Below are 24257 nucleotides of genomic sequence, written 5' to 3' on the forward strand. Positions count from 1 at the left end.
ACTTTTTGGCCAACCCAGTATGAGGCACCCAGCTGGACTCAAGTGATAGGTGTTTGTTTTGGACTGAATTCTTATTTCCCCTTGACACTGGCTCGCTTCGCACCAACTGCAGAACCTGCCTGGGAGACCGTGAAGAGCGCACCGCAAAGCACAGAGAGGTCAAACCAGCCCAGGGGCACAGCCCTTCTCTCCTGTTTTTGAGAATCACCCACTTTTAGAAAAGCCTGCCCATCATCTGAGCAGCTTGCTCGCCTGCTTAATCAGTGTGTGTGGAGGGGAGAGGTTCCTCCTGCCTTCCTGCTCTGCCACCCCCAGACTTTTATGGATCTTCTGAGACACTCAGGTTCCCAGAACATGGGCACCGTTTCATCCACTGTGAAAGGGATTTCCACAGGGCAGGAGCTGACCTGGCATTTCTTTTCCAACTAAGTGTTTCCAGAAGCTCCAACAATTTTTTTTTTTCCCCTTGCAGTTGTCTTTTTTCCTTCTTGGAAAGGCCCTGCCTGCTTTGGGGGAGATGGAAGTAAAGCCACCAGTCTCGCTCAGAGCCAGGAGTTATCCAGTCCTCCTGGGAATCTTATCTAGAGGTTTACCAAGTAGCTTGTGGAGTCAAAATCAAAGAAAATGAAGTCCCTGAATGAGTATTTACCCCCCTACCAACTCCCCTCTTCTAAAGGAGAACAAGCCTGGTGTCCTGAGGTTACACTTGGAAGTAAAGATCTCATTGATTACATGGTTCTTAGGTTTGGACCCTTAAAAGACTCCTTCTCAAGTATAAAACTGTAAGCTTGAGGCTGGCAATGTTTACTTATTATCTCTCCTCCGTTTTACTAAAGCACTCCTCATTTTAGAGGCCTGGTGTCTTAAGAACAGATTCCAGGACTTCCCTGGCAGTCCAGTGGTTAAGACTCCATGCTTCCAGTGCAGGGGGCATGGGTTTGATCCCTGGCGGGGGAACTAACTTCACTTATGCTGCTTGGGCAGCCAAAAATAAATCAAAAAGAACAGCCTTCTATAAGGATGTAACTTGGGGTGTGTGATTGTGTGCATCTGAATCCTGAAATGGCAGCATCACTGAGCTTTTCAAGGATAATACACTTTTATTGGAGTTCATTTTGGAAATGTGTGTATGTGGTGGTGGGGACTTAGCAACTCATATTGGAGAATTTTTTTATCTTGCCTATCTGAATCTTAATATCTTGAAAGGAAATACGTGGTGTAAAGGTATAGCCCTGCTATTAAAAGTCTGAAGGCTTTACTTATATAAGTGATTCCTGCCGGGAATCTCTCAGTTAATGTATAAGACAAGGGAAGCATTGAGATACAAACGTTTCCTTCAGCCAACACTGGGGCCTTGATGGAAAAAAGCACTTGTGTTTTAGGGTGGTGTCTTTCACAGGACATTTTCTTGGTTTAAAACAAGATCCTTCTTATAAACGACTTCCCTCTCCTGTCTTTATTGCTATCATATGTTTCTAAAACTAACATTCAATGCACTTTCAAATATTTCATCCTTTCCTTGATTTTCCAACCCTGCATAATGCACTCGTTGTCCATACTCTGTAGAGTTGAATGCAGCATTTAAGAAAACCTGAGGCAAGAAAATCACAGATTCTGAGAAAGGAAAACACCATAAAGGGGAGGTAGGCCAAGTTTTTCATGTTTATGAAACAGAAATTAGCAGATGTCATTCATTTTGCAAGTCATTCACTTTCCAGGTCCCACCTTTGAAGCTCATGGAACAGAATGAAAATGTAGGATTAGAGATACAGAAACCAAGTGCCCTGCCAGCAAATTATCTCTGGAGTAAATTTAGAATTACTCATGTAACTGTATGCCCTAGAAAAGATGCTAAATTCCTCTATACCTCTAAGCCAGCCCATAGGCACTTCCCTCTGCTTGGACCATCTTCCTTCTCTCCTCCCTTCACCTAACAAACTTCTACTTGTCTGGCAGGTATTTAGGGTCTTAGAAAAGCCTGCATCTTGCACTTCTTTGTTGTATCTATTGTGATTATCATTATTTAATCATGGTATACCCGTGATTATATACACTCTGATGTCATTTTTTCCTGCTGGGCTGTCAGTTCTCTGGGGGCAAGGTCCCTGTGTGTCTAGTTCATGCTCCATCACCAGTGCCTATGGTAGTGCCTTGCGCCTGGTATTGCCTCTGTAAACATGGGTATCAATAGCTTCCTCTGCAACAATTTCAGCTTTGCCTTTGAGCACTGCTTTTCAGTGCTTTCCAGGTGGCTCAGCTGGTAAAGAACCTGCCGGCAATGCAGGAGACCCTGGTTCAATTCCTAGGTCGGGAAGATCCCCTGGAGAAGGGATAGGCTACCCACTCCAGTATTCTTGGGCTTCCCTGGTGGTTCAGACAGTAAAGACTCTGCCTGCAATGTGGGAGACCTGGGTCCAGTCCCTGGGTTGGGAAGATCCCCTGGAGGAGGGCATGACAACCCATTCCAGTATACTTGCCTGAAGAATCTCCATGGACAGAGAAGCCTGGTGGGCTACAGTCCGTGGGGTCATAAAGAGTTGGACATGACTGAGCAACTATGCACAGCACAATGCTTTTTGGTGCATTAAAAGCTAACACATAATAGTGATCTTCCACCTGAAGCTGATGTCTGTAGTTTGAGTTGGAAGAAGAAAGATCGACCTTGGTTTCCTGTTGTTTCCAGAATTCTAGCCTCCCCTGATCAAACCACCTGCTTGGCCAGCCCTTGTGTGCTTCCCTCACTTGCTGCCCTCCCCTTTCCTAGGTTCTAGTGCTGGGCTCTGGTCTCTCTTTGGTTCTCAGAATGCTTCTGTCTTAGGCATCAATCTGCTCAAACTCTTCCCTCTGGCTCGCAGCATCATCCTCAGGAGTGTGTTCCGCTCCTGCAAGCTCTTCCTGGATAGACTGATGGAAATGCCAACTCACCTCCTTGGTCATCCAACCCCACTGGTTGTCCCACATTTATGGACTCCCTGCCCATCCAGTCACCCGGCCCTGCAGTCTGAACCCTGGTCAACTGCTGGAAGAAATGTCCTTCTTCCTGGGCAGAAGCTGGCTTTTCCTCTTTTATAGTTTGTGTCATCCCTTTCTTAGTGTACCCCAGAAAGTTGGATATGTTCTCCTGACAGGAGAACCAGCTTTGGAACCGTCTAAAAAGTGAGTCCCTAGCAAAAGAAAGTCAGGCTTCTCTAGCAAAACTAGAATGGAGCAACTGTAGGCTTGTCCATGAAATAGAATGTACACAATCACTGGGAACTTTATAAAACTCAGGACAGTCAAGGGGGTCATCAAGTTCAACAGATGTTCTCTGGCATTTTGGGCCTTGGTTACTTGCCTTGGAGTACCCCTTTATTTCCTCCTGCCCTGACACGATGTGCTGGCAGAACACTGGAGGAGGCACCATGGATCTTGAACTTGACCCTGAGCCCTGGGTGCTTCTTCACTGTCTGTGTGACCATGGGGAGCCATTTCTGCTCTCTGAACCTTGATATTTTAAACGGCTCATCTTTGAAATGGATCATAATCCCTAACAGCTTCATGGGGTTGTGGTAAGAATCCAGTGGGGGTCATTTATATAAGAGATGTTGCAAATTGTAAAGCGCTATAGAGATCAGGGATTATCAAGTATTAGAAGTTTATGAAGCCCTACGTTCCTCTTTTGGAGAAGGCAATGGCACCCCACTCCAGTACTCTTGCCTGGAAAATCCCATGGACGGAGGAGCCTGGTAGGCTGTGGTCCATGGGGTCGCGAAGACTCAGATACGACTGAGTGACTTCACTTTCACTTTTCACTTTCATGCATTGGAGAAGGAAATGGCAACCCACTCTAGTGTTCTTGCCTGGGGAATTCCAGGGACAGGGGAGCCTAGTGGGCTGCCGTCTATGGGGTCACACAGAGTCGGACATGACTGAAGCGACTTAGCAGCAGCAGCACGTTCCTCTTTCCTGAGTCCTATCCTCAGTATACCATCTCTGTGGTTATTTACTTTTTATTTTTCTTCAAAGAAATCACTTTTTAAAAACATATTTCTTGAAAAACCCTTTTCCCTTACACTTTAGAAAAATAGGAGGTAAGCCACAGACATAGAAAACAAACTTCTGGTTAACAAAGGCAGGGAGGGATAAATTAGGAGTTTGGAAATAACACATGCACACCATTATATATAAAAGAGATAAACAACAAGTACTTACTGTATAGCACAAGGAACTATATTCAAAATATGGTAATACCCTACAATGGAGAAGAATCTGAAAAGTATACACACACACACACACACACACACATACACATTGTATAACTGAACCACTGTACACCCAAAACTAATACATTATAAATCAACTATATTTCATTAAAAAGCTGCTTGTTCTGAAAAAAATAAGAGGTAATGATAAAAATACAATAAATATGAACCAACACCATTAAATTCTAGCTAATCTCTTGTTTTAAAGCTCTGAGCCTGAGGACTGCTCTCTATCTGTTCCAAGTGACGCTGGGCAAGTGATGCAGGTGTTAAGGCCCTATGAGCACCAGGTGGAGACTTTCTCCTGGTTATAATCCAAAAGGTGCAAGAACTGAAAATGGAGACAAATTCTGACTAACATGGTTCAACACTGTTAATGCATGTCTGGGTACCAACTTCATTCATCTTGTGACCAACAAGTTCATGGCCCAACATTGTGGAACCCTAGAAACATGTTTGGTATAGATGAGAAATGGTTTAGAGGGAAGGGGGTTGCTGAGGACTAAACTGTCTACATTTAATTCCCATTCATCACATTAGCTCTGTCACAGTAACAATTTACTTCATCCCTCTGAACCTTAGTTTACTCATCTGTAAAATGGGATTTATGTAAAGAGGAGGGGAAAAACCCTATGTAGCACAATGTCTGACACACAGCCCATTTGTGGTAAGTACAGGTCATATGCCAAGTACAGCAGGCTTCTATTTTTGCTCCTCATACCAAGAGCATAACTGGTTCAAGTTTCTGGTGTTTTGGTTCTGAGGAGCATGGAATGACTAAAAATACTGAGGAGAAAATCTGGGGCCATTTCTCTGCGAGCAAAGTAAAAAGGAGAATTAAAGTGATGAACTGGGCCATTCAGATTTTCAAAAGATGGGGAAAATGTCAACCAACAAAACAATCTCACCCAGCAGGACTTTGAATAGGCTTATCCGCTCTTTCAAAAAAGTGGTCATGGTCAGCAGGGTGTCAAAGACTGGCCAAAATTATAAAGCACTGAGAGGTGTTGATATTATGCATTTTTAAAGAAGGGAGTGCCAATTCTGAGTCTGCAGGATAAGAAGAAATATGATGGGTCCAGGGCCTTTTCAGAATTATTCTTGCACTTCAAAGAGCATGTACTTGGCATCGATTCCACCACTTTCCTGAGTTTGGTCAACGTGGCTGAGGAAAGGCAAAACTCTTAAAAATCCACACAGATGGAACATTTCCACTAGCCCTATTTTGGTATAAATATTCATCAAGGACTAGAAACTTTAAGTAGATATCGGTGTGAGCTATGCGTGCTTTGGACTAAATTTCAGCCAGTTTTCAGTCGTCCTGCTGTATCTTATCTCTCAGGAGGGCCAACCCTTCTGAGATGTGGCTGCTGTTGTTTAGAGATCCCAGCCAATCTGTCTCCCCGGACCAGGGAAATCATGGGAGTTTGTTCTCAAGAGGCTTCCGGCCAGAAACAGGGGGCCCGCTTCAAGGTTCAGATGGAGGTCTGTGTTAGCTGTCTGAAGGCAGGAAGCAAGTCAAGGCTTGGCTCATCTGCCACCTTGAAGTCCACCCTTGTGTAGATGAGTTTGAAGGAGGATGATACAATTCGGCACCAGACATGGAAAATTCAGGCTGCTCTGGAAGGGTGCCTTTCTGCTTCCCCCCTCACTTTCAGTTCCTTTTCATCTTAGGATCCTTCCTAAATACTCTCTAGGAGTCTTCCTCCCACTCTTCTGGCCCCTTTCCCATCTTGCCAGTTCTGACCGTGGTCCACGAATCAGAAGGTTTTAGATTAAGCAGCGTGTGTAGGGCTCTGGGAGAGGTTGCTGGTCCAGCCTACTCTACTCCATGTCTCTCCGTGTCCTCTGCCCTGCTCCTCCGTCTCCCTGTCTACCCCTCAGGATTCCTTGTCTCTGCCAGGAAGGAAAACCCACTTGCTCTTGCTTCTTTTGATGCCTCTCCTTCTCTCTCCTGTATCCCAATTCCATCTCATTTCCTTCTCAGTCCATTCATATTTTTGAGCCCTTCCTGTATGCCTGGCTTTCCGGGGTGACACAAAAGAGAAGTAAGGCCTGGTCTCTGCTCTCAAGGAGCTCACAAATGGAGGATGTAGACACAAGAAAGATGTCACGGGATAGGAGTTAAATGGCCAGGAAAGAGCTCGTTGGTAGAAGAGCTAGGATTAGAACTCAGGGTGTCTTAGCATTTCAGATTCAAAAAGACTTAAAAATGATTTTGTCCAAGTACCCCACCCACAACCTTAAATGGGAGATGGAACACGTGGCCAGATGCTGTGAGAACCACTTATAGGCACTGAGACCTCGTCAAAAGATCAAGTTTTTTTTTTTTTTTTAATTCCTTTAATTATTAGACAGCTCTTTCTTATTTCGAGCTAAAATCTCTCTCTCTGAACCTCACCTCTCTCTCGCCCATTGGTTCTGTTTCCTTAGTTCAGGCATGCAGTGGCCACTTTTTTCTCATATCTGGTTCACTGTCCAAGTCCTACATACTGGTCAAGATTGAGGTCAGAGCATCTGTTTCTCGGGTGACTTCCTACCTGCTGGGAGACCTAGTAGGGTTCAAGGGAGGTACCGGGCAGGTGGCAACAGCCCTTCTGATTAGTGTGAATCTTGGTCAGAGTGTGTTCTCCCAGTGGGCTGTTTGCGCCTATGGGCTGTGAAAGAGGGCAGACTTGAGGAAACCCAGCTTTTCCATCAAACCTCACCTCTTTGTCAGATCCTTGCAAACCCAGGGATGGTCCCCATAATTTCATTTTCCAGATAATTGGCAGGGAATCATTTGTCTTCCTCCGACCCCAACCTGTTTAACATACCATCTGCAACTGACACAAATCAACTGCCAACAATTATTCCAGTGGCCTTTCGATATACAAACCATGTGGTTTTCACTGTGCTGCGTCACCTGCTCAGAATCATGGCAGGAAGGGGCCCCACAGTCTCAGACCAAGTCAGAAACCTGAAGGAATTGTTCTCATGCAAGGGATCATTCTTACTCAGGTTTCCTGATTTTCCTTCTCACAGTTTACCAAGGAATTCTCTGTGGAATTTCTTTTCCTCTAATTACTAGCTGAATGACTTCAGAATTGGAAGGTGGATAAACCTTGGGGTGCACATGCCATCCTGTGGTCCTCACAATTGTGTTTTCACATTCTGCTCACAGGCAGAGCATGCTGGATTTCACAGAGGGTGTGTGAGTGTGTGTGTGTGTGTGTGTGTGTGTTTCTCTCTCTCTCTGTTTCTTTCTTTCCATATATGTTGCATATCCTCAGTTATTATTTTTTTTTCCCTTCAATCACAAATCTACATCTTCCTGTAAGAATTCAAACTGAGTGGGGGTGAGCTTGCTGTAACTTCTCTGCTGAGCTTGGGAGTCTCAAGCATGCCAGCTTGGCAGGCTGTGCTATCCTATCATCCCAAGGGTGTTGGTTGAGAGGCGAGAGGGACAAGTTCTCAGATGAGAAAGTTACAAGATGTGCCTAATGGATGGATGGATATGTAGGTGTGTATCTCTGTAGTTGAAGATGGATGATATTTCTCAAGTTAGAAGTCAACTAAAACTGAGAACATGTGTGTCAAGACTTGGAACTCATAACACTGGCCTGTGACCCAAGCATAATATTCATTCATCCTTGTCTTTCAACATTCAGCTCAGATGTCGCCTCCTTGGTGAGCGTTCCCTGACCTCCCCAGGTCAGGTTAAGTACTTCCTCTCTGATCTCCCTCACTCCCTCATTTGAACCTCTGATCAAGGCTTTGATTCTCTGGTGGCCGGGCTGGCTGTTCCATCTCTCGAACTATCAGCTTCTGGGACTTCTTTCGTTTTTACTTCTCTGCTTCCCAGCTCAGCCCCTGACTTATAATAATTACATGGAATATGTGTTTGCACAGAATGAATTCTTAAAGTTGGCCAAATCAGAGGGAGGTGATGAGTTTCACCAGAATAATGTTTGCACATTTTACTTTCATTGGGTCTTTCAATAGTGATGATAACTCATGTGTAACACACACTCAGTTCAGTTCAGTTGCTCAGTCGTGTCCGACTCTTTGCGACCTCATGAATCGCAGCACACCAGGCCTCCCTGTCCATCACCAACTCCCGGAGTTCACTGAGACTCACGTCCATTGAGTCAGTGATACCATCCAGCCATCTCATCCTCTGTCGTCCCCTTCTCCTCCTGCCCCCAATCCCTCCCAGCATCAGAGTCTTTTCCAATGAGTCAACTCTTCGCATGAGGTGGCCAAAGTACTGGAGTTTCAGCTTTAGCATCATTCTTTCCAAAGAAATCCCAGAGCTGATCTCCTTCAGAATGGACTGGTTGGATCTCCTTGCAGTCCAAGGGACTCTCAATAGTCTTCTCCAACACCATAGTTCAAAAACACACACTCAGGAGCCGTCAAATGCTGTGTTAGGAACTTTATAGGTTATTGTCATGAGGACAACTTTTAGGCCCATTCTATAGATGAAAAAACTGAGGCTCAGAGGTAATGGGATTCCCCAGATAGGAAGCAGGTGACAGAGCTGGGATTTGAACTCAGTGTGTCTACTCCATCCCAGAGCCTCAGAACTCAACCCACATGTGCGTGTGTGTATACATATGCATGTATGCAAATATTTGTGTGTGTGTATGTATTGTTAGAGCTTTTTTTGACTGAAGTCTTAATCTGTTTGTGTCCTTTTGTCTGATATGAAAGTGTCCCTTCTCAGAACCATGTTCTAAAAGCACAAATGAAAATATGTAGGATTACAAAGAAAATGAATATTACTGAAATAATATCAATATGTAAAAGCTAATCTGTAATTTAGTAACATAACATGCCTTTGTTAAATTAATTAACAACACCAGTCATGGATTTAATTACTGTTATTTCAGAACAAGGATGAGTATGAGCAGTATGCCTGGCATCTCTCTTGGCTGTAATAGGATATGAAAATATCAGATTTCAGTCAGTATGAAGGACACAGGGCCTATAGCCAGTTATCTTTTTCTAACTTAAATGTCACATTCAATAGCTTTATTTGCTTTAAAAAAAAAAAAAGCACAGAGGATGCTACACTGCCAGGGCTTTTGTTTTCATTTATAATGAAAAAAAAGAAATGTTTCATTTTGGTTAGAGGTTAGGTATATAAGGATGCACTATTTTTCTTCATTTCTGTTCCTTGATAATATCAATTCTATCCACAGATCCTTGTTTTAAAAAACCCCTCTCCTCTGTCTGTTGATATTAACAAGAGTAAAAACAAAATCTCCCTCCCACACTTTCTCTAAAATAAGCCTCAAATGCTGACCCCTCCCCCCATCAGAGCCAGACCCCTTAACAAGGACACTGGTGACCACAGGGCCAAAGTGGGGGTGGGGAGCACAGGTATCCCTCGGCAGGTGGGTGGCTGTCCTCCAGGATGAGGGCAGGGCTGGGCTCCATTCCCCTCCAACTCTTCTAGCCAGAGGACTAGCTGGGTCAGTCACCTTGGTGGTCAGCCATGAATCAGTACGTGGAAATGCCTCTTAGTCACACCACCCAAATAGCTGCTACCTTCCTAAGGCAGGTTTCTTATGGGGCATTAGTCAGCCAAGAGCTCTCACCCTGTGTTCCTGCCCTTTGGTGCCCCTGACACCAGCATCTGAAAGGACAGAGCCTGGGGTGCTGAGCTGCCTTGGAGGACATGGGCTGTACACAGACAACTGGTCTACCACCGTGTGTCTGCAGTGGGGCTGAAGAGGCCACTGTTCACTGGTCATTGCCTTTCCCAGACTTCTCTTCACTCAATGCCCTGTTAAAATGCAACAACCGGGAGCAGAATTGTCATACGTACATCACTGTGATACTGTAGAGATAACTGGGGTTGGGAGTGGCTCAGATGTGTGCAACGCTCAAATCTGAGGGCAGACAGTAAAAGAGGAGAAAAAGAGTGGTGTGTCTGTGTGTCTCTGTGTCTTTGAGATGGAGGAGGTCAAGGAAAACACAGAGTAATAGAACCTGACATTATTTGGCTCTTCCCTCCCATGTGTGCCAAGTTGCTTCAGTCGTGTCTGATTCTTTGTGAGCCCATGGCCTGCAGCCCACCAGGCTCCTCAGTCCATGGGGATTCTCCAGGCAAGAATACTGGAGGGGGTTACCATGCCCTTTTCCAGAGATCTTCCCTCTTATACTTTCATGTGAAACACAGTCCACTGGACTCAAGTCTGCAAGGCAGGGACTAGAACTTTCTTTTTCATTGTCTTGTATTGAGCGCTCAGCAGAGTGCCTGGCATATAATAGGTATTAAATAAATATCTGCTAAATCAAGAAATGGTGACTATTAAGCTGTTTTAAAAAGCAAGACATCCGAGGCTTGGCGTGTCTAAGTGCCTGGGTAAAATCACCTAGCTGGGACCAACGAATGGTCTCCATGAAGAGGACTACTTTTTAGAAGTGTAGCAACCAGACACCCAAGGCACATTGTTGCCATTGTCCTGATTTTTGCAGATGCTGTGACCCAGGTCTATTTATGGCCAGGTCTAAGTTTAGCTACAAAGAGAAGGTCCTGCAATCTGATATCTCAGAAGCCACCGGTGATGTCAGTAAGATGAACTTGGTCTTCCACGTTCTAGCACTTAACTTCCTATAGGATTTCTGTGCTGGGGCTGATGAGAAGAGGATACTAACAGCAGCAGGAGGAAATGTTATTTCGAGAACATACTATGCATCCAGGTGCTTTACATGCTTTCTCATTAGACTATTGCTTAAATATAGAACTATTATTAACTCTCTTCCTCAGATGAGGAACTAGAGGTCCAGAGAGGAGTAAGCAACTGGGTTGCAGACCCATGAAAAGGCAGAACTACACATCACATCTAGATCTCCATGCTTGCAAAGGTTGCATGTTTAACTGCTTCTCAAAATGGCCTTTAAACTGTGTGGCCAAAGCTACATTCACAGCCAAAATGTTCACCTGACCTTCTGAGCTTTGAGGGTATGAGGGTGACATGAAGTCAGGGGACCCTGGGCATGGAAGTGATGAAACAGAGAAGATACCCTTTTCTTCATTCTTTCAAGATGCTGTGAGCCAGTGCCTCTCTGCTACGTCACATGCAAATTTTGGATATAACATTTTGCCCCCATGTCCCCTCTGCCACCTGAAGGGACTGACCAAGCAGATCAGTAGATTCTTCTCAGCTCTTTTATCTAATGATTCCTTCACATTTTCTCCAAAGATTTATTTTACAAAGGAACCCATATTTTAAAATAGGAGGAGGGGGAAAAAATCAATACATACACATATCATATGGATTTAAAACAACTGCCACGGGCTGGACCCTGGCGCCAACTTTGTCCTACAAAAAGAGTGACTTGCCAAATAGAGCCTTTGGTTTCTTCTCCCTCAGCAATCTTATTTCCTTTTAAAGCATGTCCTGGTGGGGGCTCGGGCTGTGTTTTGCTTGGTCCTGATTCCTGTGTTATTGGGTAGACCGTGAGTCAGGCTGACCAGGCATGTAGAGAATACGCATTCCAGAGGCCAAGCTTATCCCCAGGATAGAATTTCCTGGAAGCTCTGGAGCTTGGATCTCTAGGATTTTTTTTTTTTTTTGTCCAGTGTCCTTGCTTCTTCAGTAATTTTTGGATACTATTATATGATCCCTTAGATTGTCTCTCTACCAGCCTCCTCTCTAGACAGTTCTAGCAGACTTCTAGAAAACCAAAGGAACAGATCTAGGAAGTCTTTCTTTTCTACCTGGGAAATGGCTTTGACTTGGTGTGGATGACAGCATATACCTGGTTGTGGCCAAGAAACATCAGAGAGGTACAGAGGCCTGATAACCTTTGGCAAATGCTGGGCCATCCCTGAATCACCGTCAGCAGTGGGCTGACCTTCATCTGTGTGTGAAGCCTGAGGTAGTAATCCTAGTCCTTCTCCACCAGACTTCTGCTTCTGACAAAAGCCTTCTGGTGTCTTCCTGCAGTGGAAAGGGCTTCAGTTTTAGAGTCCGAGAAAAATGGGTGTGAGTTCTTAATCTGTCATTATAAGATCTTAGGTGAGTCATTGAAACCCTCAGTCTTCATTTACTCATGTGTAAAAAGGACATCATTATGTTTGTAATGTAGTCCTAAAGACTAAATGAAACAAGCGAGAGAAAACATCAGGCATCCTGAGTGTACTCAAAAGATGTCTCTCTTTTTTCCTTTCCCTTGCCTTTCCCCAAACTTGTCCATCCTAGCAGAGAACAGATGAATCTTTGTGCAGATCCTCGGGGGGACCAGAGTCCAAATGGATCATGAAAGTAAGACCACAGGTAAGCACTTCTCATATGGAAGAGCAGACAGTGAACAAAGGCTTGATTTAGGGCTTTTCCAAAGCTTTGTGATTGTACTAGTATTTCTGCTTTTGTGAAAGCCCAACTGAAATTCCACATCAAATATTTAGGCCTAAATACCAAAAACAAGTTTAGGCCACTAAAACAGTCTAGGTCCACACAGGAGACCAGACTTCTTATTTCGCTGTTTCTTGAAAAGCTTTATAGAAGGCAGTTCTGGAGCTTCTGCAGATCTGGGCCATTGATATACTCTAAGCTCTGAGATTTAAAGATGCTTCCTTCTTGGAAAAATAGCTATGACAAACCTAGACAGTGTATTAAAAAGCAGAGACATCACTTTGCCGGCAAAGGTCCGTATAGTCAAACCTATCGTTTTTTTCAGTAGTCATGTATGGATGTGAGAGTTGGATTATATAAAAGGCTGAGCGCCAAAGAATTGACACTTTTGAACTGTGGTGCTGGAGAAGATGTTGAGAGTCCCTTGGACAACAACGAGGTCAAACTAGTCAATTCTAAAAGAAATAAACCCTGAATATTCATTGGAAGGACTGATGCTGAAGCTCCAATACTTTGGCTACCTGATGAGAAGAGTTGACTCACTGGAAAAGACACTAATGCTGGAAAAACTGAGGGCAAGAGGAGAAGGGGGCAACAGAGGATGAGATGGTTGGATGGCATCACTGACTCAATGGACATGAGTTTGAGCAAACTCAGGGAGATAGTGAAGGACAGGGAAGCCTGGCGTGCTGCAGTTCATGGGGTCACAAGGAATCGGACATGACTTAGGGACTGAACAACAGAGCTCCAAGAATGGGTTCAGGACTGAAAGTTGCATGGGAAATGAAGGAAATGGTACGACCTTGAGGGTCTCCAGTGGAAGTGGTTGGTGGCCCTGCACCTGGTGAGATCACAGCAGCAGCTGCCAGCCAAATCTTCCTAATCAGCAAATGAAGGGGAAGAGGGGACTATTTCCAAATGAAGGCACGTAGAGAGCAGCAGCTGTCTCTTCCTTGTGGAGGTCTCAAAAAGCTCTTCCCCAGTTCTGCTCTCAATGGAATGGCGTTTGTGTCCTGTTTTCCCATAATCATGTGTTATTTAGGAGACAGTCTGGGGTCCAGAAAAGGTCAGTGGACGGCAGGAGGAATGAAGTTTCCAGCCGTCATTCAAAGTCAGCCCCTTCTGAGGAAAAGCGACCTGTCCAAAGTCACCAGTAAATGCTTGCAGTTACTGTGACAGCTTGGCCCCTTGCCAGAAAACTCTGCTTATCATACATATTTCAGTGGTGTTGGATGAACATGGGGGAGATAAGGACTGCCAAGGTCTGTGCTTTCAGGACCGATTTCCACTTTATTATAAACACACTATTTTGAATGTGGAAGTTGAAAAGAAAGATTCTCCCTTGCAAAGGCAAATGGCATCTCTCTGTTGGAGCCCAGCTGACCCTAGAGGGTGGGTTACAAGAGGTACTATTCCCTGACTTCTCTGCTCCTGATCTAACCCTCCCTGGAAGTGGCCAGGGCAGCGGAGGGAAAGGAAGATGCTCATGTGAGTCTGCACATCTGCCCCTCCTCCCGGTCCCCAGCCTTTGCTGAATCCAGCTCATTCTTTTTCTCCCTCGTCACCTCTGGCCAGTTAACATGGAGAGGAGATCAAACTGTGGGATCTTCAGAGGGGAATGCCAAAGTCACTCCATGTCCTGCTTGTAGAACTGTTGGTCAGCTCTGGGCCAGGAGAAGGTCTTGGAGCTGAGATGGCTAGAATAAAGCCTAGAGCTGACCTGCGAGATACCTTTCCCTGCCCCCAACCACCTCAGGGGGCAGATGTATTGGTGCAAATCAATTGTCAACCCTAACCCCACATATTCGAATACGTCTGTGCGACATGACAAACATCCTCAGTGTACAAGTAATGGCTTTAGCCATCTGTCTGGGGAGAACTTTAAGGACTTGGATAATTTCTTTCTTTCTTTTTTAATATGGTTCTCTTTGGGCCAAGTTGCTTATACACCTATGGGCATGTCTCCAATGATTTGGCTATTAAAGTCTTTAAATGACAGCTTAATATATTTCTAAGATGGAGGGAGCCAAGGACAATTCTCGAGGAGCCGTGTTGACATTGGATCGGCTCACCCAGGCGGCGTGCCAGCAGTTTTGCACACGGCAGGAACTGGAGGTGAAAGCAGGAAGGGCTGAGTACAGGGGGGAGGGCGTAGCTGGAGGACAGGAAAGCCAAGAGGGACGTGATGTGGAGAAGGGGTGGAGGGAGACGCCCAGCTGACCCTGGCAATGCACTTGGACGAACCATCCTTTCATGCTCCTCGGACATTGTGCTGAGGGGTGAGAAATAGAACCCTCTGGAGCCGGTCCACTGGCAGGCACACAGGCAGCAGTGAACATGCTCTCAGATCTCTTTGTTCTAGTCCTTTCTAAATTCCTGCAAATGGTTCTTTGGCAGCCAAGAGCCTGTATTCTTGCAGAGCCTACTGGGCCCCGGCCCACCTTCTTAGCAGTCTCAGAGAAAGGACCTGACTACTCTGGGTCTCGGTTCCTATATCTATAAAGTGAGAAGAGCTCCATGTCTCCTTCTAGGCCTAACTATTCCAGGACTCCAGAGTGAAATGCTCACTGACTGATGATCTCTGTTGTGTAAGCAGATTTTGTATGTGTTAGGCTAGAATGAAGACAAGGTCATCAGTCCTTGTTCTAGGTTATCAAGGCCGCTGGCTTTCGTTCAGTTGAGTGAAAATTAGTTGCTCTTCAGATGGGCCAGTCATCTGAAGAAGAAAAGTGTGTCCTCATTCACCAAAAGACTCCATTCAGCAATCACACGCTCACTGAAATATACAACCACCACCACCGACAATAATAACGGCCAAGTCTACTTGCACTCAGGGGCTGAGCCCTTTGTATACGTCAGCTCATTTAATGATTATGGGCCCCTTGGAAGGAAAGTTAAGTACTTTGGCCACCTCATGCGAAGAGTTGACTCATTGGAAAAGACTCTGATGCTGGGAGGGATTGGGGGCAGGAGGAAAAGGGGAAGACAGAGGATGAGATGGCTGGATGGCATCACCGACTCGATGGACCTGAGTTTGAGTGAACTCCGGGAATTGGTGACGGACAGGGAGGCCTGGTGTGCTGTGATTCATGGGGTCGCAAAGAGTTGGACACGACTGAGAAACTGAACTGAACTGGGAGAGAGATGCTTTTAGTGTCTCCTCAGTTTTCAGATGAGGGCACAGACTCAGAAGTTAATCAGCTTGCACAGGAGCACATAGCTAGTAGGTGGTGGAGCTGGGATTTGAACCCCAGGCTGGTTACAAGAATACTGATGACTTAATAAACCAGAGAAGAACACACCCACAGTGGTGGTTGATTCCACCAAGAGAAATGGCATTTGATCTTCCAGGCTTTTTGTTACCAGGGAATGTTGGCTAGTTCCTGATTCTCAGGGAACAAGATCTCCATGCTAGGAAACTTTTTTCCCAGTCGAAAAACAAACCAGGGCTCAAGAGTAGCCAATGGGAGCATTTGGCTCAGTGCAGATAGGAGGAGGGAAGGGACTGTTTCTATACCCTGCCATGAACTAAGGATGGGACCCATGGCCAGTTCCCCTGTCTGCCTGGAATTGGGGAGATGATCTCAAAGGCTGCCCCAACTTGGAGATTTTAATGTTCTCTCTCTCAAAGACTGTTTCTGGCTTCCCAGCTCTTGGGATTCCCTGTGGCCCCCCTCCCTTTGGGTGCAGGGCAGCGGAGTCCTCATGGAGGCCATTTGAAACCATTTCTCATTTTGTAAATCGGTCCCTTGCAGCTCTAAGAGTCTATGAAATTGCTTCAAAATGCCTATGTGTGATTATGCCTCCTGAAGCCAAATGTTAGCAAATCCACCACTGTGGCAGATTTAAAAAGTAAATATGCCATAAAAGCTCTGCAGCGCGCTGTTGATACAACCCAGCATTTAACCGCCGATACACACCTCAGCAAGGAGAGATTTCCCCCCATTCCCTTCCCTTCCCTCGGCTTTCTGAGTGGAGGACCTGGGTTCATCACCCATGTGGTGATCCTCCTCCTGATTGTCACAGTCCCAAGGGGTAAAAAATATCCGCCCTTTCATCTATACCCACCACATTCTTTCACTAAGCCTGTAATTGGATCTAAATGGAAAATAAACCCTTTGCAGGGCAAGGAAGTTGGCACTAGAGGGTGACAAGTAGGAGACTGTGTTCCACCTCTAATCCGGATAATCACACTCTCCCATGCAAAGGAAAATAAAAACAAGGCTTCCTCCGAGTGGGGACCCGGGCTGTGCTGAGGAGAGAGGTTCCGTGTCTCCTGTCTCCCTTCACACATTAACTGTCCATCAGCTTGTAATAAAACCACCCTGAATCATCTGATGTGCCACTGGACAATGAGACACTGCCCCTTTCGCTCTGAACTCTTTTACTTTGGCTGAATCTGGGGAGGCAGTTCAGACACACAAATATGTTGGAGCTGCCACAAGTTAGAAAACAGTAACACACAGACTGTACTGTCTGCGAACACTATGGTCTTAGCTGGTTCACTCATAGTTTATTGAGTCATGCTGTGCGTGGCAGCCTGCGTCGGAACAGAGATGAGCAAGAAAGGTTTGTCCCTCAAGGGATTTAGAAAGATGGGCAGAAAAGTAAGAGCAGTGTGTGCCTGACTCATTAGTAGGTAGAAATTAACAGGACAGGTAGCTTACCAAGGTCTAACATGTTGTGAGAATTCCAGAGAAGGAGAGATGACTGGATTCTGCAAACAGTCTGGCAACTGTGAAGCGGGGGTGGGGGTGGGGGGCAGGAACATTCCAGAGAGATGCTCTCTGGATGAAGTCTGCCCTGGTGTACACATTCAGAAGGTCTGATGGACTCTGTGTGGGAGTCTGGGGCAGGTCAGCCTTGCAGGGGTACAGTCGTAAATTAGATACGTAAATCCTGCACCTCTAAGTGGCTGACTTGCATTTTGATTCTGACATAGTTTTTCTTTTTCTTTCCCCCTCTCATTCTATCCCGCCTTGCCCAGGTAATAGCAAATGTTTACAGGGGACTTTGCCTTGAAAGACCAAAACTCTGATTTTCCCTGAAATCAGAGTTTAAGTTTAAAAATAACTACTTTGGGAGAGAACACTACGGGGTACCATAGCTATTATTGCTGCTGTGAGGGAGGCGGGGCCTAACATCCCTCTATGGGAGACAAGGGAACTGAGGCTCAGAAAGGTGATGGACGTGGTTGGTCATTGTGGTGCAGCTAGAAAGTTGCGCAGCTAGAAAGTGGCACAACTGGGGTTTCCATGCCTAAGGCTTTCCCATAGGCTCCACTGCCTCCCTGAACCAACTCTCTGTGACCCTGAGACTCAGTTTCTTCACTGGTCTAGGCTGTCTCTGGGCTTCCTTCCAGTTCACAGGTCCTCTTAGCCCCTAGCCTGTGACAACCTCCCCCCTCCACGCCCCCGCCCCCCACGGTTTGCAGGTAAGTAACCATCAGGGATTGGAGCTAAGGGCACAGCTGCAGGCCCCTCGGGCAGTCATTCACCCATGACCTTCTGGGCTCCCAGCCAGCCCTTCTTGAAAGGGAAAAGTGAAGACCCTGGGGACAGAAATTAGTTCCCGTGTGCTGGAACTGTCGCCACTGCCAACACCAACTAAAGAAACTGGTTTCTTTGTATGTGTGTGTGAAAAACAGAAAATGTTGGGATGAGAGCACAGGGGTAGATTCCTTGTGAGTAAATATCACCCCTTCCCACCTTCACCTCAATCACTGGAGGAGGAGGGTAGGGTTCCTTGCCCACTCCTCCAAAAGCACAGAGTTAACATTTAAGAAAAAAGTTTTACCTTATTTAAATTTTAATTAGCATCATCAAAGAACCAAGATCTGTTGCAAATACTTTACACAAAGGCTTTTAAGAGTAGCATTTGGGGTATGTGCCTGTTAGCTCAAACCTGTATTCCCAACGATTCTATTTTCTATAAAGTCTTGGAATTTAGTGAACTTTTTTCTCCATACATCTACGAAAGCCTCTTCAAACAGGAGAGGGAAATGGGAAAATAAGGATCTGCCCAAGTACAGACAGATCTCAGCTCACCTTCTGAACTCTCGGGTTGAGGTCCTTGGCCACCTTTGCCATCCTCTTCGGACAGACAGCGCCTGGCTGCTCAGGCTTAGGCGCGAGGGCGTGCAGTGGGGACAGCTGTGCTTGAATGGCTAAGATCGCTGGCCCAGGGAGAGCTCTGTGAGCAGCCGGGTGCGGCGGGGCCCTTTAATTGGAGAGCGGGACTCCCTCTAAAACCTCGCCAGCCAATCGGCGCGGGCGCTTGCACTTGGCCAGCCAATCCCAGCTCGCGGGTACCCCCCCAACCCTTCGGGTGTTCGGGCCCGGCCGGGAGGCTGCGGCTGATTGAGCGCTTCCCTGACGTCAGTGAGGCCGCGGCCCCTGCCTGTCCGGGTGGCGCACATCTGTCCCTGAGCGGCAGGAATCCTTCCCCACGCCCTTCTCCTTTAAAGGACAACGGGTTGAGGGTGGGGCGGGCCGCCGGGGCCCTGCGATCCATTCAGGTCAAAAGGGAGAGTGATCAAACAGGGAGGCTTGGGGTATTTTTAGTGAACTGGGTCCAAAAATAAATGCTGAGCTGTGTTCTCCTGCCCACCCTTTCTGCCTTGTCGTCTGGAGGGTGTGAGGGGAGCGGGGGTGGGCAGGTGGTGTAGGCGGCAGCTTGACTCAGCTGGTTAGCTTTTCCCAAACCTGGGCAAGTTTGCCAATCACCGGAGAGGAGGTGAGATTCCAGTGAGTCGTGATTTCTTTATTTTTTTAAATTTTATTTTATTTTTAAACTTTACAATATTGTATTAGTTTTGCCAAATATCGAAATGAATCCGCCACAGGTATACCTGTGTTCCCCATCCTGAACCCTCCTCCCTCCTCCCTCCCCATACCCTCCCTCTGGGTCGTCCCAGTACACCAGCCCCAAGCATCCAGTATCGTGCATCGAACCTGGACTGGCGACTCATTTCATACATGATATTATACATGTTTCAATGCTATTCTCCCAAATCTTCCCACCCTCTCCCTCTCCCACAGAGTCCGTAAGACTGATCTATACATCAGTGTCTCTTTTGCTGTCTCGTACACAGGGTTATTGTTACCATCTTTCTAAATTCCATATATATGCGTTAGTATACTGTATTGGTGTTTTTCTTTCTGGCTTACTTCACTCTGTATAATAGGTTCCAGTTTCATCCATCTCATTAGAACTGATTCAAATGTATTCTTTTTAATGGCTGAGTAATACTCCATTGTGTATATGTACCACTGCTTTCTTATCCATTCATCTGCTGATGGGCATCTAGGTTGCTTCCATGTCCTGGCTATTATAAACAGTGCTGCGATGAACATTGGGGTACACGTGTCTCTTTCCCTTCTGGTTTCCTCAGTGTGTATGCCCAGCAGTGGGATTGCTGGATCATAAGGCAGTTCTATTTCCAGTTTTTTAAGGAATCGTGATTTCTTTAAAATTAATGTTTGTAAAATATTCATCTGCCTTTTATAACTTGCTTTCGTGTAAATCGTCCCGATTCAGGGAGGGAGAGAACACTGTCCTGATTTTATAAATGCCAACATATACATCTTCACTCCTGGAGTCCTATTTTCTCATGACAATCTCATAATTATCACAAGTGTTATTATAACATGATGATGTTGATGATGATCACTCCCATTTAAGAGATGAGGGAATATGATCAGAGAGGGTCAGTGCTTCAAAGCTGGACTTCTCAGTGAGGCTTTAACCAGGGAGAGGGAGGCTGAGATTTCACCTGGGTAGAAGGTGCTCAGGATAACGAGCCATAAACTAAGAAATTAATTTTTTTTTTTGCAGATTAATTGGGTCATGCAGGTCTGGACAAGCAAGTTTTCTCATATCCTTGGGATGAAGTCTCTTGCAACATCTCACAAGTCCTATAAGTCAAAATCTACCAGGACTCACTGTGCCACGCTGTCTGCCTATAAACCCACAGATATTAAGCCAGTTCCACAGACCTGGGTTCCTAGAGCCATTATCCTAGCCTAGACAGAGGATTAAACACAGTCCTTTTTCACCTTTTTTCACAGACAGAATACTGTTTGTCATGAAGTTTTCTTCCTGTCACCCTTTGCTGGAAACCAGGGCTCAAGTGGACTAAAACCTGGGTTGTAAGGAGACTGCCTGGAAAATCCCATGGATGGAGGAGCCTGGTGGGCTGCAGTCCATGGGGTCGCTAGGAGTCAGACACGACTGAGTGACTTCACTTTCACTTTTCACTTTCATGCATTGGAGAAGGAAATGGCAACCCACTCCAGTGTTCTTGCCTGGAGAATCCCAGGGACAGGGGAGCCTGGTGGGCTGCCGTCTCTGGGGTCGTACAGAGTCGGACATGACTGAAGCGACTTAGCAGCAGCAGCAGCAAGGAGACTGCAGAGTGGCTTCACAGGCATGGTGTGGCCTGATGTGAAGGGAATGGGGAGCTGCAGGTCACTACGTAGGGCTTTTTCTCTTCTTGGAGGTGCTTTCCTTAAAGACACCTTCCACTGGTTCTTTTCTTTTTCTTTTTTTTTCTCTTTTGGCTGTGCTGGGTCTTCACTGCTGCATGGGTTTTTCTCTAGTTGTGGTGAGCGGGGGCTGTTCTCTGTGGTGGCTTCTCTTGTTGGGGAGTATGGACTCTAAGGCACTTGAAATTCTGTAGTTGCAGCTCCCAGACTCCAGAGCACAGGCTCTATCAATAGTTGTGGCTCATGCGCTTAGTTGCTCATTGGCATGTAGGATCTTCCCGAATCAGGGATGGAACTTGTATCTTCTGCATTGGCAGGCAAATTCTTTACCACTGAGCCAATAGGGAAGCCCTCTAATTGGATCTTAACACATCATCATCTTCAGTGATCCCAAATCTGATTTTGGGATCCCATGATCCCTAATTGTGGCTCCTTTTTCGCATTCTGGAAAGGGCTTTCTATTTATTACTCCTCTTTTACAACATGAAGAATGATCTTTTTCTTCTTTCATGGATTTCTGCTATTGTCAATGTTTGTCTCACTTGCCCCTACCTGTAGCTCTGACACCTAGCACACGAGCAATGCTCAGAACATGTCAGTGGAATGAATGGAGGTTGGCTTCTGGCTTTTAATCAGCAGTCAGTTGGCAAGGTGGGACTAGGAGAGATGGCGAAGGGCCATCCCTGGTCTGGTTTGTCCAAACTTCCTAGGTGGGCTGCATGATTAAGCCAGGGTGTAAGTAAATGGTAGCCAACGGAAGCCTGGCCTGGGAGAGGTTTCCATGTGAATAGCCCTTTCAGTGGCAAATCCTAGGAACAATGGTGTTGAAACTGGGATGTTCTGCCAGAAGCCTTTATACTTCAGAGCTACGGGGAACAGAAGCCAGGAGAACAACAAAGGCAAGCTTTATCCTTTGCAAACTAGGCAGAAGCCTGCCCAGTGAAGTCATTTCCCACTCTCTTCCCAGCCACACTCCTTGCCCCATCTTGAAAAATTATCATTTCATGGAAAAATTTGACTTTTATGAGCTTTAAAAACGAATCCAAATAAGACCCTCTTCCCCTCTCCTTATTTTTATCCTTGGCCCCAGTTTCAATCAAGGAGGCAGATATTGTGGCTGTTTCTGAGAATGTAAGAATCAAAAGCTACTGCTTGGATGGCCTTGTCTTTTGTACCTGCTAAGTTGCTTCAGTCGTGTCTGATTCTTTGCAACCCTATAGACCAAAGCCCACCAGGTTCCTTTGTCCATGGGATTCTCCAGGCAAGAATACTGGAGTGGATTGCCATGCCTTCTACCAGGGGATCTTCCTGACTCAGGAATCAAACTCCTATCTCTTATGTCTCCTGCATTGACAGGTGGATTCTTTATCTGTGAAGCCCTCTGGCCTTGTCTTTTTTTCCTTTTTCCTAGTAAAGAACCTGTCATGGGCAGAAAGCTGCTCCCTGCTCCTCTGGAACTTGTTCTGTCCCCAGCTGAAGAGGCTGACTCTGACTTTTTAAATCCTACTCTCAAGCCAAAGGTTTCAGGGGATCTGTAGTCAGTTTTGTCTGGACACCTGGACAGACTCTTATAATTGGGATTCTTCTGGAAGATGGAGGAAATAGGACCCATTACATCTTCCGAGATCAGATGAGATCGGGCACCTTCAGGCTGATATGGCCGGAGCCGACCCATTACATCTTAAGCCTCACTCCATGGCTAGGATCCTTTTGCTTCTGTTTGGAGGAAAATGGGGTATCTGAAAATAGGGTATCTTTTCCAGGTTGGAACAATGGAAAGATCTGATTTCCCCAAGGTCATTGCTTTGTGATGCTGGGGATTTTTAGAAACTTTATTCATCCATCAAGTAGTTTTGGGGCGTCTGCCTTAAACCAGTCCTTGTTCTAGGTGCTTAGGACACCCATGTAAATAAAAGAATGCTTCCCCTTCAAGAATGTCTTGGTCTGATAAATATCACTGGAACTCTTAGACTGACAACTGTCATCTTACTTGATCTTCAAGACAACCATGATATGATTCTAATTATTTCTTAATAATTCTAATTATACCTGTGGGAGAAAATAGAGATTTAGGACAGTCAAGGGCTTCATGCAGGGTCCCACTCCAGCAAGTAGCAGAGTTGAAATTCAAACTCAGGGCTTTTAGCTCCAGACTGTGTCCTTTTAGTTATTACACTGCCTCCTATAGTGACTGTAGAGGATTGATTACAGGATAAGAGTCAGCAATCAGAGCGAGATGGTGGTGTCATCCTCCACGTCACTGGGTTTGTCCTAAGTGGAATTTTTGTCTCTGAGTTTCTTGCTCTTTTCCCTGTTCATTCATGCATTCAGCAAACACTGAGCTGAGAACTATAACTGGTGGAGCCCTGAGCTGAAGATGCGACACTGACTGAGTGAGACCAGAAAGCGTCCTTCCCTCACACAGCTGCTGTTCCCCTGGGGGGAGGCTGACACGGAACAGACAGATCATCATATGAGGTAGCTAAGAATGGCGGTGAGCGCCTTGGAGGAAATGAGGAGTGAGTCACTGAATGTGTGACTCCTTGAGATCAGGTGGTCCAGAAAGGCCTGGCTGAGGTGATGTGTGAGATGAAATAGAAACAGGGAGTTTGAGTCAGCATTGCAATGAGTAGAGCACCATGGAAGGAGCATTCCAGAAGGATGATGTCATACATGAAAAGACCCTAAGGTGGGCATGGGCTTGATGTGTCTGAGGGATCATAGGGCCACTGCAGTTGGAGAATAATGAGGGACGAGGAGAATTTGTGAGGAAACCCTGGGGGGACCAAATCACCTTGGATACTGCTAAGGAGTTTAAATTCTTTTCTGAGGACAGTGAGAAACTGTAGATCAGTGCTTTCCCTCTGAGATATAACGTGAGCCACATATGCTATTTAAAAGTTTCTAATAGTCACATTAAAAACATTTACAGAAAGGTAATCTGTTTATATTTTATTTAACCCAGTATATCTGAAGTGGTATCATATCCATCTGTGCATGCTATAAAACATTCCCTTCTCCAGGGGATCTTCCCAACCCAAAGATCTAACCCAGGTCTACCCACATTGCAGGTGGATTCTTTACCAGCTGAGCTACAAGGGAAGCCCTAGAATACTGGAGTGGGTAGCCTATCCCTTCTCCAAAGGATCTTCCCGGCCCAGAAATCAAATCTCCTGCAT

The 24257-nt window shown here is 45.8% G+C and overlaps 1 protein-coding gene and 1 long non-coding RNA gene across 2 annotated transcripts in view; one reads left to right on the forward strand and one right to left on the reverse strand.

Moving 5' to 3' along the window:
* The window catches only part of LMCD1 (LIM and cysteine rich domains 1), a 57056-nt gene extending 38259 nt beyond the window's left edge, over window positions 1–18797 (reverse strand). The window contains exon 1 of the mRNA XM_019984552.2: window positions 18640–18797. Within this exon, the coding sequence (XP_019840111.2) occupies window positions 18640–18681 (42 nt within the window). The 5' untranslated portion in view covers window positions 18682–18797. The remainder of the gene's footprint in view (window positions 1–18639) is intronic.
* The window catches only part of LOC139178589 (uncharacterized), a 122551-nt gene continuing 109994 nt past the window's right edge, over window positions 11701–24257 (forward strand). Inside the window, exon 1 of the long non-coding RNA XR_011562969.1 lies at window positions 11701–12514. This is a non-coding gene — a long non-coding RNA (uncharacterized lncRNA). The remainder of the gene's footprint in view (window positions 12515–24257) is intronic.

The sequence above is a fragment of the Bos indicus genome, chromosome 22, assembly GCF_029378745.1.
Source record: "Bos indicus isolate NIAB-ARS_2022 breed Sahiwal x Tharparkar chromosome 22, NIAB-ARS_B.indTharparkar_mat_pri_1.0, whole genome shotgun sequence".
Lineage (NCBI taxonomy): Eukaryota > Metazoa > Chordata > Mammalia > Artiodactyla > Bovidae > Bos > Bos indicus.